General features: G+C 43.5%; 1 protein-coding gene across 1 annotated transcript in view; it reads right to left on the minus strand.

The window, feature by feature from the left end:
* Positions 1–17877, minus strand: part of LOC144101151 (ATP-binding cassette sub-family C member 10-like) — a 33740-nt gene that overhangs the window by 12850 nt on the left and 3013 nt on the right. Inside the window, exons 3-13 of the mRNA XM_077634190.1 lie at positions 16805–16963; positions 15094–15321; positions 12110–12275; positions 9659–9795; positions 7668–7919; positions 6661–6759; positions 4238–4427; positions 2486–2758; positions 1807–1894; positions 1233–1392; positions 90–305 (exon numbers count right to left, since the gene is read on the minus strand). Of these exons, the coding sequence (XP_077490316.1) occupies positions 90–305; positions 1233–1392; positions 1807–1894; positions 2486–2758; positions 4238–4427; positions 6661–6759; positions 7668–7919; positions 9659–9795; positions 12110–12275; positions 15094–15321; positions 16805–16963 (1968 nt within the window). The remainder of the gene's footprint in view (positions 1–89; positions 306–1232; positions 1393–1806; positions 1895–2485; positions 2759–4237; positions 4428–6660; positions 6760–7667; positions 7920–9658; positions 9796–12109; positions 12276–15093; positions 15322–16804; positions 16964–17877) is intronic.

The following is a 17877-nucleotide window of genomic DNA, read 5'->3' on the forward strand; positions in this document are numbered from 1 at the left end:
CCAACATCACTTTGTTTTCAGTGTCTCTTTGATGAACAGAGCAGAGAGGCAATGAACTACGTAGATTAAAATCTATCAAGAAGTCTCACCTGAAGTGAGTTGTAGGCGAATCCCAGGGGAATGAGCAAGAGAAGTACCCAGGGTAGACCGTACGATGTGACTACAAGAGTGCCCATCAGGGCTACCCCTTGGGCCAGCACTATGTTGAGCATGAATGGCAACGTGTCGTCGATCGACCAGATGTCGGTCGAGAAGCGGTTCAGCACCCTGCCCACTGGAGTTGCCTCAAGGAAGGACAGCGGAGCCTGTGCGGTGGAAAAAGCACTCCTGTAGAGCTGAAAACTGTGTTTGGACACCCAGAGCAGAAATAAAAAGCAATAAAATGTCTCAGCCTGTACCGTGAAATATAACGGGCTACTCCTGTGGAACAAATGCTATGGTAAGGCCCCAAGAATAAAAACAATAGCACCTCAGCCCAAACCACTACTCTTGTGGAACAACCACTACATTGGAACCTTATGACAGGAGAAATGAAAATGTGATATGCACTTTTTTTTTAAACGGATCAAAATCTAATGTCTCAAACTACAGGCTAATTTCGCTTACTCCAGACTGTTGCAAAATCCTTGAACTGATATTATTTTCAGAACTTCTTTATTCTATTTACCACAATCAAAAGGGAATCTCATCGTTTTCACATCTTCATCTGCCACATTATCTGTCTTCTCGAAAAGGTCACAGCTTGCAAAAGGCATCTTTATGCCTCCTACACAAATCTTTTCAAAAACTTTTTTTGTTCAAACCACTGTAGACTGGAATACATAGTTTAACTGTGGATGTGAGTGTCGCAACTCTGTGGATGGTTTTTACGAAACTGTTTGCCCTCCCGCACTCATGTCCCTGGTGCTGCGGGTTATTTTTGCATAAAGAGGCTTTCTAAAATAGCATAAAATTTCAGTAACACACAAATGCATAAATAATTTCAAATCAACAATCAATGGAAATTTGTTGCAAAAGAAACATCCATATGCAAGCACCTGCCAAAAAAACACCTAAGTATATCCAGAATTAAAGGACATTGCAGATGACAATACGAGATAACTTTGTGTTTAATGCCTGTGTTTTGAGAAAACTATAAAGATAAGATCGTGATTTCAATTCTGTTCAACAGGTACTATTGGCACAAAAGGCTAATCAGTCAGCATTAACGACTGCAAGCTGCATGCACCCACCTTGAGCACCTTGTCAAGGAGCAAGTCGTGCACCTTGACTGCAGCCACGATGCCACCGTAGGCGAACAGGAACGCTCGGGCCAAGGTCAAAACACCATTGGCCACTGCTAGGCCTCCGTAGATGGGCAGGAAGACGTTCACAACATCACTGTTTGAGTCCCTGAAATTTTCATTTTTGTCCTTATTGCTGTGGTCCTTTCTATTTTACATATGAAGCATACAAATAGACAATTAAAAGTAGTAATCTGGGCTTTCTTCACATGTGCGTGTGAAGAAAGCCAACAGCGCTACTCATTATATGTATATAATGAGGGGCTCGTTTGATGCACATGTGAAGAAAGCCAACAGCCACCGAAACCAAGGTGCACCACAGGGGGGGGACTGTTTCTACTTTTTTAAATTTGTGAAGTTGATCAATGGGAGACTAATATACTTCGATTAATCTGTCGCTTGGGGAAAAAACAACCATGCCGCCGGTGGGATCCGTACTCACAACCACTGAATTGGAATATACATACATATATATTCCAAGTGAAATATTAGATGATCAAAATCTCTTTAAATGGGGGCTGACCTGATGAGACGACGGTGCAGCATGTTGTCGGTAGTATTGGCCCACGACACCCACACAGCAAGCCACCAGTCAGTGGATGTACGAGACACTGCAGCAAAGGGCCAGTTACAGGGAGCATTCCGATGTATGGACACTTACCAAAAGGTTCAGGAGCAATTTGTTCACAGTCAAAGGAAACAAGAAAAAAAAATTTTGAAGCACCACATTTATTACCTGCAAAAATCCAGTTGTGTCCTCACTTTCAGTAAGCTCTCCATAGTATCTGTTAATGATAATCAGTTAATGACAGGCTAGAAGGAAAACGGAAAACTGACTTGAGGAGGACGTGTAACATGAAAAACACTTGATCGACTGTCTGTCAGTGTAAGAGAATGAATTCGAAAGAAAGAAAAATGTAGCTGATGGCGTCGGAGAGTCAGTCGGATCAAAATGACCAGAAAATTTGCAGAATTAGGGTGGCTATATTTAGCACAACACACTCGGAGAGGTCCTCGTCTCGAGTGCTTGTGAACGGTCCACCACTGCAACCAAAGCCACTGATGATGACACTAGTTATGTGGTGCTCTGTCACAAATGGACGACTGCTGGACAAGAGGCTTCATAATTCAGTCACAATCAGCTGGGATGCCCATTGTGTAATGGCTGTTACTGTTCGGAAGGCCAAAGATACGACACCCACCTTGCATGAGGACCACAGACAGGAGAACTGCAGTGGAGAGCCAAGTGCCGACTGCATCCCAGTAAGAGCGCACCGTGCTCAAGCGCACAGCGCCATATTCACGCTCCTCGTCTTCCACGAGCATCCTACTCGGTTCTTCGAGTGTCGCCGATACTGCATCATGGCTGGTCCTTGACTTGGATGACGACGCAGTCTGTGATGAGGACTGCTCTTCAGCCGCTGGCTTTGGCAGTGCCTCGATGACCGACGATTTCAGTACCGTTGACGGAGGACCTGGGCAGCAGTGGGATCAATTTGCACCGTTCAGCACTACAGTGTACTAGTAATTTCACACTGTACCAGACTGCACTGCAATTCATTGTGTAGCATGGTATCATATTATATGTATCATATTGCATTAGAATTGTATTAGATTCTTGTTGCTGCATTGACCACATTACATTGTACCCCTTCAATTATCAAGGAATATAATGCAACAAATCACATGATAATCCATCAAGCCAATGTCGTGCTACGCTTTCTGCAAGCAGGGAATTTATTCCCAAGAAACACTTTTGAGAAAACTGACACTGAAATTGCATATGCAGCCACTTTTTTGCTACCTACTGGGGAGAAAATTTTTTAGGATGTGATTAAAAGGTCCTTATAGATACCAAACCTCATGCTTTCCATAACTTTGTTTTTTTCTTTTCAAGATTTTTGCGATTTGAAAGCTGCACCTCCCCACCAGGGGTAAGCTACATTGTGATGATGATGATGACAACAATTAGATGAAAACTCCAGATGAGAATGAACAGAGGACTATAGAGGGATTTCACTGCACTGTGGACTACATGTTAGCCCCTGAAAAATATTTAACCGCCTTCTCTCAGTCTTGCACAACCAGTGATTTTAATGACCCGAGTTGTCACCATGCCACACACCTACTCTCATCAGAGACATCTGCTCTCTTTAGAAACCTAAAAACACGTGACAAATCAACAAGTGCATCTTCACCTAAAAGCAACACTGGTTGTAAAGGAATGTGTTCATTGTAAAATGGAGCAAAATATCTTCTTCCTTCGTGCTTCAAGTTTTGTGCACGAGAATGAGTGTGGTTTTTTTCTGAGAGTTCATCTCCATATTTTTGCCTTCTATCTATAAAGCAGGAACTGCGCCTACGTGTAATAGTCGCCAATTAATACTTTCAATGATCAGAATATGTACCTTCCTTTCATAAAGCAATGCCCTTCCTGTAGTTTCCCTTGTAGGTGCAGCTCCGGTATGCACTATAAATGCTGAGCTTTCGGAACGCCTTTGGGGCAGGATAAAGTGACAGCCAGTTTCTTTGTGCACAGAGTCGATCACACTTGTCTAGAGCGCTCGAGAGACACCGTCCGGGGGAAATAAGGCGAAATTCTAAAGTAAGTATTGACTTTCACTGATAATGCTTGCGCTGGAGAGCAGCAGAATAGACACGTGAACCGCACAGGCATCAGCGCCTTAACGCTAGCAAAGCAGCTGCGAAAAGATTTCACTTCATTTGCTCCGCAGCACACCTCTCAAGCGCTCTAGACAAGTGTGATCGACTTTGTACATGCATAAAACAAGGTCCGTTAATAGCGACCATTGAGTACATAACGTATCCTTCGTCGCCACACAGATTGGTTCCCCTCTTCCCCAGGGCCCCGTAATCACCAATGCTGAAGTGCAGCTGGACACATCGCCGTCTGAAAATTACACAGTAAGAGCAACATGCAGAGAGCTGCCAACCTGCCGCTATAACCTTGCCGTCACGCAACACGATCACGTGGTCTGCCTGTGCCAGGAAGCCCACTTGATGCGTGCAGAGCAGGCGTGCCTTCCCCTTCATGGCTCCCATGATGCAGCGCTCAAAGACGTGCTGAGCCACATGAGCATCCAGCGCTGATAGCGGGTCATCCAGCAGGTACACATCGCTGTCCTGGCAGAAGCAACGTGCAGTGGGAGAAGGGAAAAGAAAGGAAATGTGGAAAGTTCTTTCTTCAAATCAAATATAGTACATGTTCAGAACATGCCCCGAATAAGCCGCAGAATAAGATCTAAAAAGAACGGCTTCAAAGTGCCTGCGGCTTTTACACAGCCACAAGAAGAATGAACAAGAAAAAAATTTGCAGCCTTTCTTTTCTTTCCTCCTTTCATTCCTTCGTGTTACGCCGCCAACGCCGCAGAGCCGAGACACGTGCTCTTAACAGCCGCCGCAGTAAAAAAAAAAATAGATGGCACAGATGTAGCATGTGCACAAGCATGCAGTTTAAGCAAACAGTGTCAAACAATGGGTGGCAAATATAATAATGAGAATAGTATCAGAACGATGCACACACGACGAGATATGGGAGAAACTAAGAAACGTTCACGAAACATAGTTTGAAATCGCATGAAATGTAGAGCAAACCTCCATTCCTCATTTAACCCTCAGTGCGTGCTAACCTGCTGGCACCACAACAGTGCTCAAGGCTGGGTCTCAAACAAGTGTACACAATCAGGAACGTTGGAGCCATGTGCTGCACGTTAAACTATACTGCCCAACAGATTGAGAGTTAAGGCATGCACATGCAAACACACAAAGCTAACTTCCAGCAATGTTTCAGTGCAGGGGACTAGCTGCCCCACTGCAGCATATTGTTACTATGCAATGGAACAATGCATGCAAACACACATATAGGTGTGAAGCCAAGAATGATTTTAATTTACAGGGGGTGGCGTTATTCCCCCCTCACCAGTGAAAGCATCTAACTCTCTAAGTGAAAGCATCTAAGTGAATCTAAGTGAAAGCAGGTAACTTATGTACAAGGAAAGAAAACAAAACAAAAAGTGAAAAAATGGATAAGCTGGACTGTGCAAGTTCATGCTAGTTGGGAAGCAGAGAAAATCAGGGTCACATGTGCGATGAGGCAATTACAGGTCAAAAAGCAATGTGATGACCACATCACAATGTGTCTAGGCTTAGGCGACCACCGCGCTCGGTCGCGATAACGCCAAAGCGGATGCAGGCGTGTGAGAATTGCTCGGGCTGGACTCGGCTCTGTAATTAAAAGCCATTCTTGGCTTCACAACTCTGTGTCTGCCAACATGGTTCGGTTGGACTGTGACAATAACTACAGCTGCGCAGCAGAGTTGAATGCATTAGGAAGCAATAGCGCCAGATGACATGTGAAATATCATTGACGCAATAAGGTTTGGTTTGGTTTTTATGGGGTTTAACGTCCCATACCAACTCCGGCTATGAGGCATGCCATAGGAACTCTCTTTTTTATATATTATACGTTGCTGAAAGTAAATACAATGTGCCCTTGCATGCATGCTAGTATTAACCTTTAGTGCACATCTGTTTTGCGCTACGATTTTATGTTAACTATGGTGACACTGAATCTTTACAAGTCACTTGAGTCATAAAAACCCAGGAGTCATAAGCCAGAGCATGACTCCTGGAATCGTCTGGCCTAAGCTTAGCTGTGGACGCACTGCACTACTCCTGTAGTTCTCAGGCAGCACAATCAAGCAGTTAGGTAACACTTAACACGGCTTCCTTGATACCTAAACGTCCAGCACGTGGGGTACTCTTTCTGCGTGCAAGTTTCCCCATGTAACTCAAGCCAGGCATTCCAACATATTTTAGTTAGCAAATATCAAACTACAGCATAGTGTTCTTGACTTCTGCCTTGCAATATAATTACTTGCTTCTTCAAATTAAAAAAAAAAATTTTAACCTTTTTACAAAAAGATTTAACTAAAACACTACACTTCAAACAGATTGGGCTGGCATACAACACTGCCACCACTAGCTGCTCTTTGATCCATGTGGCTGTAAGCAGCCTCTATGGATTCCTCATGTGAAACATACTGCTCTGCAGAAGAACCGACAACTGAGCTAGTTGGTGCATCTTTAAGCCGTGGTAAATAAATACTGCTCTGCATGTTTATACAATGGCTAATTCACTAATGCCCTGGCAGTCTAAGGCACAAATGAACTAGTTATATACAATGAACCAATAAATAAATGAGCCTACACACTAATAAACCAATGCTGTATTGGACAAACATCATTTAATAAACTACCAGCATACTAATTTTTTTATGTTCGAATTATCTCTAGGTTGCTGAGTAAACAAGAGTGTTAATAATCATTGACAGTCAACCAAAAGCAAGAACCGAACCTGGTACAAGGCACGAGCCAGAGCCACACGCCGCTTCTGGCCGCCGCTGAGCGTCTGGCCTTCCTCACCAACTTCCGTCAAATCACCGGCGGGCAATGACTGCAAAAATAATAAAGAGAGGACAAAAATGTTTCCGTTGCATAATGGTAGAATGTATCCAAAGGTTACCTTCAAATTATACACACATATTTCTTTCCTCACATATCCCCTTTCAGGCGTAAATTATTATCCCAACAGAGGAAAATGTTAAAATTTTCAGATTTTATTGAGCAGCATGCCAAGCTTGCACAGAAAATGTTTCCATCACCACTGATTTGCTCAGTAAAATGGCCAAAGTTGCCCATAAATAACAGCTTAGCACAAGTAATCAAAGACAGCCAAATCAGTTTCCCTCAAATTCAAGCAGCACCTATTACGTTTTGTTAAAGATGAGAGCTAATGCCTGTCTTTAAAATATTATCACGCATCACTTCTATAATGCCCCTCACGAAGGCTTCAGGCAAACATCACAGAACGCCACTCCCTTTTCGCACACATGCTGGTGGTGGTAGTGGTGGTAAAACTTTAATTATGAAAATCAGAGGAATGTTTCTTGAGGCTTGTGGGTGGGGTCCTCATTCCAGGACTCCGCTGCCTTGAGCTGTCAGACAGACCTGTTTTATGAGGGCTCATTGGTCCTCGATATGATCGCTGCTCAGCATTGCCTCCCACCGCTCAAATGACGCGCACTGCATCTGCAAGGGGTTCGGTTTCGCCCCACATCCCCACAAAATGTGAAAGAGTGTTGGGCGGGCCTGGCAACATGGGCATGTGTCAGGGTACAGTGTTGGGTGTATGAATTGAAGTTTGTGGAGACGAGGGAAAGTGTTCGTTTGGATCTGAAGCCAGGAGATAGCGTCCTGGGTGTCTAATTTTTTTGTGAGGAGGAGGGTATTTTCGGCACTGGAGACACATGCTGCCTCACAGCCACTGCCATCAAACGTTCTGTTGGCGCAAACGTTATGCACCTTGAGATCGTCCAGGAGGGCGCAGCACTCGAGCACTGCCTGGTAGCGCCCCGCATCGAAGGGCCGTCCGAAGAGCACGTTGGCACGCAGTGTGCCCCGCTGGAGCCAGGGCTGCTGGGGAACAAGACCCAGGGCCAAGTCCAGCCGCTGGAGCACCACCGAGCCCTGGGCACAGCGGGTCTCACCCAAGATGGCCGCCAGCAGCGTGCTCTTGCCGCTCCCTACTCTACCCACCACACCAATTAGCTGACCCTGCATGGGAAGACGAACAATTAATATGAAGAGACACTCCAAAAGGCTGCAGTCCTCACTTGCTCCTAGTTGCACTCGATACTTTAAATGCTATTGCATGTAATAAGTACTACTAGCATCAAGTGAAACACAAACAAGGCAACAGAAATTCAAAGAGCAAGACAAGAGGAGTTGGTTTAAATGTATACTGAACACCAGCACACTTCAATAGGTCTTCACTTCACTTCAAGGACATAAAGAGTGCACTTGGGAAGTGTTAACGGACTCCACCTGCATTTCTTCTAATGTGCGGTTTTGTTTTTGCATCCGCGTTTCAGTTGTCCAGTTTGCGTTTCATTTGATGCTGGTGGTTGTGCATACAACACGAATGCTTGCAGGTGCATACAATGCAAACAAATATCAACGTTGCGAATATCAACAAATTATGGGCTAGTTCAGGAGTTCCCAATCTAGGTTCTGCAGAAACCCTTCGAGTGCTTTTCATGTTCCTCGTCTCACTCTTGATTTACCCACTCCATTTTGGGACTGACCATACTATAGGCAGGCTGTTTCACCATACAGTCAGTTATTATTAACTGAATTGGAGCATTTTTCTGAGAATCCATGCATCTTAAGCATGTTAGGAAGGAAAAACGGAAGCGAAGACACGCTGTGTTCCTCAGTACTTTCTGAAGGACATTAGGGATCCCCTAATGCTAAAACGATTGAGGACCCCTTGGTACCCACTCTCATGCTAGCACTTACTTCACTACCACTTCACATTCTCACAGCTGCATGGCGCCACTGCTAGTTTTTGGTCACTGCTACACTGTTTCAGGTTAGCTTACCCATGACTGTACACACAACAGATATGACAATTCCAACAACAATAAAACTAGGCTTGAGTGAATATTCGATAATTCTGAATATTCAGTGCAACAGTAAAGTATATGATATTCGATTTGATCTGAATGTTTGGTATTCGGAATTTTGAAGCATTCGTCTCAAGCAAATAATGTTTTTGAAATGCTTAATCTATGCGGCTTTGGTTCAACGTACTTCTTGCGGAAGAGCATTGTGACGCATGCACAGCTGCTAGCAACAGCCGCATGATACAGTGGAAGTTGAGACCAGCAGTTGGAGGCATGTGGTGATCGAAGGAGATAAAACGGCACAACTTCCAAGCTGTCTCGGAACTAAACTGCCGACGATGCTGTAGTTTTGGATCTTGGTATGTCACACGCTCTGGTGGTTACCAAAAGTTTGCTCCCTCACTACCTACCACCACTATGGGAAATTACCGCCAACGCGAATAAGCCAGGTGTATGGTGTGCAGTTTGGACTTTCACTAGTGAAACCAATATGTACATAAATTGGTGATTTATTTATTTTATTTTTACTCATGGAGCTCGAAAAATCGGGGTGAGAATGAGCACAAGGTGCGTAGTACCCGTGGCTCGCCAAACCCACCTTAGATCTCACACATAATTAGGTCAGCTCAGCATGTAGGTAGACTCCCTAAATATAAAATGACATTTCTTGCAAAAGGTCGATGCAACTTCAAAGCACTGTATTTTTAATTTTTTATGCAATGGCCTCGTGCGTTAGAAAGGCTTTTTGAAAGCACTTTATTGTGCCATTCATCAACCTCTTTTATGTGCCAAAAGTATTAGAAATATTTGCTTCAAATTTGCTTTGAACAAGCCGAACCAAAACCTATTTAAACACATCCCCTTTGCATTTTGTCCAACAATACAAACCTTGCGCAAGGATAAGTTGACAGGTCCCAGCACGAAGCCTGGGCCCCTCGGTCCGGTGATGGCTGCTGGGAGGGTCACGTCACCTGTCATGCTGCCCCAGTGGAAAACACCACTGCTGACCCGCACCAGCTCATCCACTGCACAGGGGATGCGCACACTTCAAATCACACTCCCGAACAACAGGGTGCGCCAAAGAATCAGCATCCGCTAGACTAGAAGTCAGCCCAGTGGCTTTGCAGCTATTCGACACTCAACGACAACTTTTCTTGGAAATGAAAAAAAAAAACTGCAGAGGTCCATGACTGTGTCATTCCCCCAAATAGTATGGCTGCTGAATAGTGCACCTGGCAGCATGGTGCGTTAATTGCCATGCGGTCGCTTCACTTTGTTGCTGGTGCAGGTGGCGCCATCTACAGAAGCTTCTTGTAAATGGACGTACCCCAAGAGGTCCCCTGTAAACAAAGAAACCGTTCTTGCTACTGCTATCTAACATTTCAAATTTGCAGTTATGTTAGAAATATTATGCTTTAAATCACGAGTACTACCAATATACTACGTCTTAAGAGGAAACTATAAACAGTAGTCGAGGGCTATATTCTGCTGCACAGGGACAGAAAGGCAGTGTTTCAGCTCTGTAGTTTTTGCTCCACTGCCAAGAAAAGTTGTTGCAGAGTGCAACTGCCTGCACAGCACAGCCAAGAAGGATCCACACATGACAAGAACAGCATTTGGGCAAGTGTATATTTTCGAAATCCCGAAGAATATATAAAGCGAAGAACGGATCAAGAATGCTCTGCAAGGAAAGAGTGGAAACCGAAGGAATTAGAGAGGCAAATGCAACAGAGGGAGATGGAGTGTGATCAGGTCAGGAAAAGAGATTAGCAAAGTTCCAGGTGCTGAGCGGTCACAACTGGCACAGGATAGAATGAAACGGAGGTCGATGGGAGAGGCCTATGCCCTGCAGAAGATGTAAGCAGGCTGCTAATGATGATGATAAGGTTTTAAATAAAAAAAATGCTGGAATTTCGTTGTTTTTTTTTTGCCAGTATCAAATGCTATGCAGTCAGTGCCTAGGAGTCTTGACCTATGTGAAGAAACACATCTGTTTTAGCTAACATCACAAGCGTATCTCCTATAGTCGGATACAACTTAAGTCTGCAGTGAAGCTCCGCCCACATTCACGACCGCCGCACAGATTTCCTCCGCGACAAAAAAGTAGACCATTGTTAGAACTTTTCTTGTTACCTGAGTAAAAAACTAATCACAAGAAAAAATTTACAGGGACTAGAATTTTGATTCCTGGCTTGTTTATTATAGTCAAAGATTAAAAAGTTGATTTCGTTTACTATTACGGTGGGCCAGCGGAGTAATACAATACGCCGCGGACCATGGCCCAGTGTTAGCAACTGCTGTTTTTTTAAGTTGTATCCTACTATAGTAGAGCATGCACAAACCTTCTATTCTTTCGCTCCATCTAACATGCCAATTTAAGCTGCCTGATCAGGGAGAAAAAAAAAATCAGAAATGTAGGAAGTTAGAAAATAAAACTGTACCTGAAAGCACAAACATCTCAATCAGTTCGCAAATGGCTCCAAATGACTTTCTAGCACATCCAGTGGTTCCTAATATTTTTTTACTAGATTTTACTGAATTTTGCAATCATTCCTTGGTGCAACCACGATGGCACCATTGACGGGGCTGACCTTGAGTTTCTCTGAGAACTGAACATCTTAAAAGGACCATATACATCTGATCTTAGTTGCCTGTTTCTTCTTTCATTAGGATTCACCACACAGTGCCTATGGAGACTAAATAATTTAGTTAAATTTCTTCTTGGTGCAGGTTCGATCTCTGTCTCATCAACTGAACAATGGTCGTGACTTGTGAAGATTGTTTAGGTCACGTGAGGCACGAAAAAATAAACTGGGATATAATTGCTGATACGTAGTTTTAACTTGTTTCAAGAGTAGAAATCATAACAATTGATGTATCAGCGGTTATATTTTCATTCCTGACGTAACCTAAACACGCCATCATTTTGTTGATGAAGCATCAAGAAGGAATTAAATAATATATTAGTATTTAGCGGCCACACGCAAATACCACATGACGAACCATGTATTCTAGTGTCAAATACATCATTTGAAAGAAGAAAACAGGCAACTAAAATTAAAACTCTCAGGTCCTTACAACATCTTTATAACAGTTTTAAAACATCTGCAGCCCAAAATGTGTGGAATGCTGCCACAGAGTTTTGCAAGCATTGCAGACCGTGAGCAACCACAAAATCGGGTTGATGTTGTGATGAACTGTGCTCTGCCAAGCCAACTGTCAAAGTGGGCAAGCTACATCTCTTTCTCAACATGCCCTTAATATGAGTCCCACTTGAAGAACTTGAGATTGCATGGTATTAGCACATGCCGAAGTAAAACGGGCAATGAAACTCCTCACCCTCGGTCGAGGTAGTGTAGTAACTAGCAGGAGCAAAGTTTTGGAGGTCGAGGAAACACTGGGTGCGTTTCAACGACACCCATGCCTCCATGCAGCCATTGATCACCCAGGGAAAGGCATTGAGAGGCACTTTGAGCAGGTTGAACAGAGCAAGGCATGTGAAGACCTGCGCAGGAAGACAAAGAAATCAAATTCGTGCTATGTCTTCCATTTTAACCTTTCCTCATTCAGAAGTACTAAAAATAATGTAACAGAATCACCTTTGATAGAACGTTTAACGGAACTTGGGTAATGTTTGTGTTGCCGGAAATTATTTTATGAAAGAGCACAAATCGAGAAGTGAACAAGTTAAAAAAAATTGCAACTGTTCGCTTCCAGCTCATTTTACGCTGAATTTAGCCCTGCATACACGCACAAAGTTACCAGGTCACCTCGCTGTTCACGACAGAAAAAAAAATTTCGGCCTGTCTCAGTGGTATATGCACTAGGGGTTCGGTTTGATAATTTCGAATATTTTACTGAATGATAAAGTATTCGATATTTGATTCGATCCTAATGTTTGGTATCTGAAATCTCGAAGTATCCGACTCGAGTGAACAACATTTTGGTTTGAGGTTTTGGTTCGTGTCTACCTCCTCCAATATGGCACCGCAGCGCGTGTGCAACCAAACGCTGACTCTAGGACGCCTGCCCTGCGGAGTATGCGCCGCATGCCTGTGCGCCCATGAGTATGCAGGGCCAGCCTGTACATGTGTGTGTCAGCAGATGCGAGAAGGCACAAGCGCAGCACCCAGGCAAGCAGCTGCCAGGTGTCTGCTTCCGCATTACCCGGGGTGTGCATGCACTGGAACTACAACAGCGGCGTGCATCGACTGGAGGGTGCACACCTCCCTTGACTTCCGCGGGACAAGTCTGAGCTGACTGCAGCTGCTGCAGCCGCTCTTCTTCATGTGAAATTCACTAATCAAGTGTGATGGCGTGAGCACAAAGAGGAGTCAGCACGTGACACATGAAGATAGGTGCTTCTCTACAATGCACATAAATAACACCGTGACATACGGGGCAATAAGGAAGAGACACAAACACGAGCACTGAATAGCAAATGAAAGAAATTTTACTGCAGCGAAGCAATTTATACCCCAGGGTATAAACCCCAAATAACCCGGCTAATTCCAATCTTGGTTCCTCTAGAACACCTGAAACGGGGTGGCGCCGGGTGCGTTATGTCTAGCAGCTGTCCATGGAGTCACAGCTTAAAAACAACAGTTTCACAACGAAGCAATCGCACTTAAGAGCAGCAGTCGGAGGTTCCACAAATAAGTCTCACACCCCACAAATAAGTCGGCATCGCATGTAAGTTGAGCCCCCCAATCTCCGATAGCCATTTTAGCAAAAAGGTCGACACAGCTCCAATGAGTTTGACGGAGCTTCAATGCACTGTTTCTTTTTCATGCAATGATCTTGTGCATTAGGAAAATATGTAAACTTTGAAAATGCTTATTGCTTTCAACCTTTTTTTTTTTGTGTGTGCCATAAGTATCCTAAACATTCACTTCGAAACTATTCGAGGAAATTAATATTAGCTTCGAACCAAAAAAACACTATTTGCACACCCCTAGTTTGCATCCTTTTCAGAAGCCACACAAAACGACATAGCCACAGCAAATGTTTCCTGTTGCCCCGTAGCCCACCAGACAAAAAAAAAAAAAAATTTCTTCAGAGCCTGTGAAAGCCACACTGCAGCTCTCTTCCTCTGTGTGCTTTCAGATATAAAAAAAAAATCAAGTGTAAGCTGTCTTATTTACATACGAGTGTGTGTAGTAGATTTCAGAAACAGCAATGGCTATAAATAAACATTAATTGCTCAACAATCTGGAACAAAAGAAGGGGAGGCTGTTTCCTGGTCCAACAATTCCCAAAGCGTAAAGCAGTGAGGTTTATTCATAACAGATAAAAAAAAACGCACTCAATAACACAACCAGCCGTAATCTCCGGGCTCGAAACACTATCAACAAGGGCAAAGCACACGCGACTAAAATTCTTTTATCAGCTTCTTAATAAGATCGATTCATCAAAGTACATTTCACTGTCACAAAAACGTGCATTAAGAAACCAGCACGCGTACACGCTAACCGAATATCCTTATCACAGTGGCACTTAACAAAGATTCTTTTTTCCTGCTAGTAACAAAAGAATGGAACCGTCTAGATGCATCCATAACTAACGCTGATTCATTTTCAAATTTTTGTGCCGAACTAGAAGATGCGCTTTAAAACTAGAGTAGTGGTTAGAAAGCTTTTTCTTCATTTTTGTCTATTTCAAGGAGTACACGATGTGTTGTGCCCATGCTAATGTTTTTGAACTAGCATGCTTTTTTTTTCAATTACTTGTGCAAATCTGTCAACTTCTTTTCAGTTTTCTGTGCTATGAATTGTCTAGTTCATAGTTGTCTTTTGCAGAGCCGCTTTTAGAAATGTTATCCTTTACTATGATACATGTAATGCCCACCTGCTAAGGTCTCAACCAGAGACTGGCAGTATTCCAAATAAAATAAAATTATAACAAATAAAAGCTCTTCATCCCCATACCTCTCCTTTTTTGGTTCTCAATATTTCTTTCACAATTCATGCTTTCAAAATGGCCTTCAAGACTAGTGAATATTTTACGTGCTTGAAAAACTTTGAAGAGCCTCTGTAAACGCAGCTCAAAGACGAATAAAAATTACATTTGTGCCCTACATGTCTCCCTCACTTGCCTCGCAACTGCGTCAGCAAGACATAAACATTGCCCAAAGAAAAATGCCCAGCTGTACCAGAGCAAAAAAAAAAAAAAATGAGGCCACTGGAGGGTATGCTAATTTAGTGCACATGAATAAGCCTTGAAACCGGTATTGCAGACTGAGTTTTGAAGCAGAGCTTGAATGATGATGGCGCTAATGACTCCTGAGAGAGTTTGAAACTCAAAAGCACAACAGTTGTATGTACCTTCGCAGCGGTGAGTCGGTTCCCGAGCAGCACATAGGTGATGAACGACAGCACAGACATGAGCACGGGTGTGACAACCCAGAAGAAGACGCACAGGGCATCCAGGTACTTGCGCTGCCGCAGGTGGGCTACCTCCTTTTTACGAATGTCCGTGACACGGGCCTGAAACAGGGACTCCCAGGCGTGCATCTTGATCATCCGCATGCCCCACAGGACCTCGGACATGAGCTGCAACCAGAACCCACGTTCAGCCATGAAAGATGCATGTGGATGAGGTGAGGAAACTGATCACAATGAAGAGAAACCAATTTGGCACACTGTGTAAGGCACTGGCTATGCCAGTGCTAGGCCCATGCTTGTTCCGTGGTCGGCCTGTGATCAATGCAATGTGTGACCCAAATTACATTAGCGCCATCCCCCAACGTCACCAGCTGAATTATGCTGCTAAGCAACAAAGGCTTTCCACTGTGGTCTCCAATTTCCCACCATGAGCTAACAGCGCCAGCTATGTAGCGAATTTCCCAGCCTAATCATTTCTTCTGGCCCTTTGCTCATGACTGTGTCATATTCTACTTTGTAATAAGGGAGTAATTACTCGTTAGCACCCACCCAAGCATAGCCATGCAGCAACAAGGGAAAGCTTTACAGTTTTTACAAAAACTTCAATATTAAAAGAAAAATTCCTCCTGGTGCGGGGTGCTTCATAAGTGAACACCTGGTTGGAGTAACCAGTGGTCTATTAGGACAACAAAGTGGTCACTACTTCCCAAATGAACTTCCCATCAAGACATCAGTTTTAAACGTGACATAGCCATGGAGTTTTTAGAACACAACCTTTGTGAGCATAATACAGACTGCAGGAGATGTCATCATAATTATATCACGGCACTTAACAATGCAAAAACAGTCCCTGACTTAACAAGGAAATTCTTGAGAAAGGCATTCCATTTTCTAGGTCAAGGCCCCATTAAAAAGAAATACATTTACTCCAACCTTATGAAAAAACAAAAGTCAACTTCACTTGTTTCAGCTGCTGTAACTAAGTTTGAGCTGAATCTCGGGGAACAAATTACAAACAAACAAGTTCTCACGAGGCCGAATACAAGGACAATCTCCCATGGACATGAACAACAGTAGAATAAAGCCAGTTTGCCGTTCAGCCATGTCTTTCATTGTAAGAAAAATGCCGTAAACCACCCGCTGAAGTAATTAACAACCACGCACTTAATCACAAGGCTGTCCCTCCGTTACACATAAATAAACGTACTGTACAGGTGCTAGGCCTTGTTAGCAACTCGTTCTGAAACTGAACACGGCGAAAAGAAGTAGAAACATGAAAGAAACAGCCTGTAGTGCAAACTAGTTTGCAGGATGGAGTAATAAGTACAAATATTCTAAAAACAACCGAAAAAATTAAAACGTGTGGCTCATCAGTTGCATCCCTTCAGAATTAAGGCAAAAAATATAAACAATGAGGCAGCGTTCTTAAATTCTTTTGGAAGCCAAAGAACACAGGCCATTCCATACTGAATGAGCAGCAACTCCTTTTTTTTTCCCCTCCAAAAGATTACTGCACTGTCCCAGAAAAAAAAAAAAAAATACTGCACGCTGCACACCATAACTGCATTGTGGCAATGCTCTCTGAACCACGTCTTTTTTTTTTTTTTTGTCTTCCCAGTACACAGACGCCTTGTCTTCTATGGAACAGTACCTTGATTCGCTCGTCCTTGAACGCCATCATCCCGGCGGTCAGCCGTCCGATGCTGAGTGTGATAGACCGATTGACCGGGATCAGCAAGACAGCTAGCACGAGACCAGCCAAGAAAGCAGCGCCCACTTGCTGCCACAGCAAGAACATGGCCACAGCTAACTGCGCCAGGAATTTCGGAAGGCAGGAAGGAAGGATCAGAACAGCACCACACAAGCTCGTGAGGGGTCTCTAACTGCACACCGATTAAAATAATACAGCAACAGTTGGCACATGTTGGAAGGCAAGAACAGAAGTTGTTCTTTTTAGAGCGTGCAAATTGCAACTAACCTAGCCTTTGAAAGTTTACACAGAAATATTGTAATAACTATGCTCTTCCCCATCAACTTCCCGATTTCTAGCTTCGGAGCATTGCATTTTTCAACTTACCACCTTGATCACTTAGCATTATAATCTTGTAGCAAGACCTTGTGTGCATGCATGCATAAGTGAACATGTTAAACTTGCCCTCAGAGTTCCAATTGTTGGAAGATTCTATTGAAATGCACTCATTTAAGAAGGTTATCATTTCAGCAAGTAGTAACGCTGAGCGAGTACAAGCACTGCATAGTGTCAGTCTTTTGGACAGGCAGATAACACCGTGCACCGTTACAAGTTTATTCACGGTTTTGCACATATGCATTCAGCTAACATCGAACACAACATACTTTCAGTGTCAAATGAAATGCAACAGGAAAACAAGGTCTTCATTGAGGTAGTTGACTTTATAGTGCAGCATGATTTCCAATCTGATAGTATGAAGACCATTCTTTGAAAGCGCTAATGGGCCCTGGAGGTAAATTTTCTTTCCGTGCTTAATTTTGTTTTTTGATCATTTTTGTGTTTTCAGTTGTCCTGTTGGCATTCCACTTGACTCTAAGCTTGACAATATTGGCACCAATCTGGCTAGTCCCTACCCACCATTCCACACATGTTCAAGGCTGAAAGCGTGTGGAACGGTGGGTAGGGAGTGGCAGAATAGGCGCCATTAGTGTCAAGTGGAATGCCAGCACGACAACTGAAACAAGAAAACGAGC

Source organism: Amblyomma americanum, chromosome 8, assembly GCF_052857255.1.
Source record: "Amblyomma americanum isolate KBUSLIRL-KWMA chromosome 8, ASM5285725v1, whole genome shotgun sequence".
Lineage (NCBI taxonomy): Eukaryota > Metazoa > Arthropoda > Arachnida > Ixodida > Ixodidae > Amblyomma > Amblyomma americanum.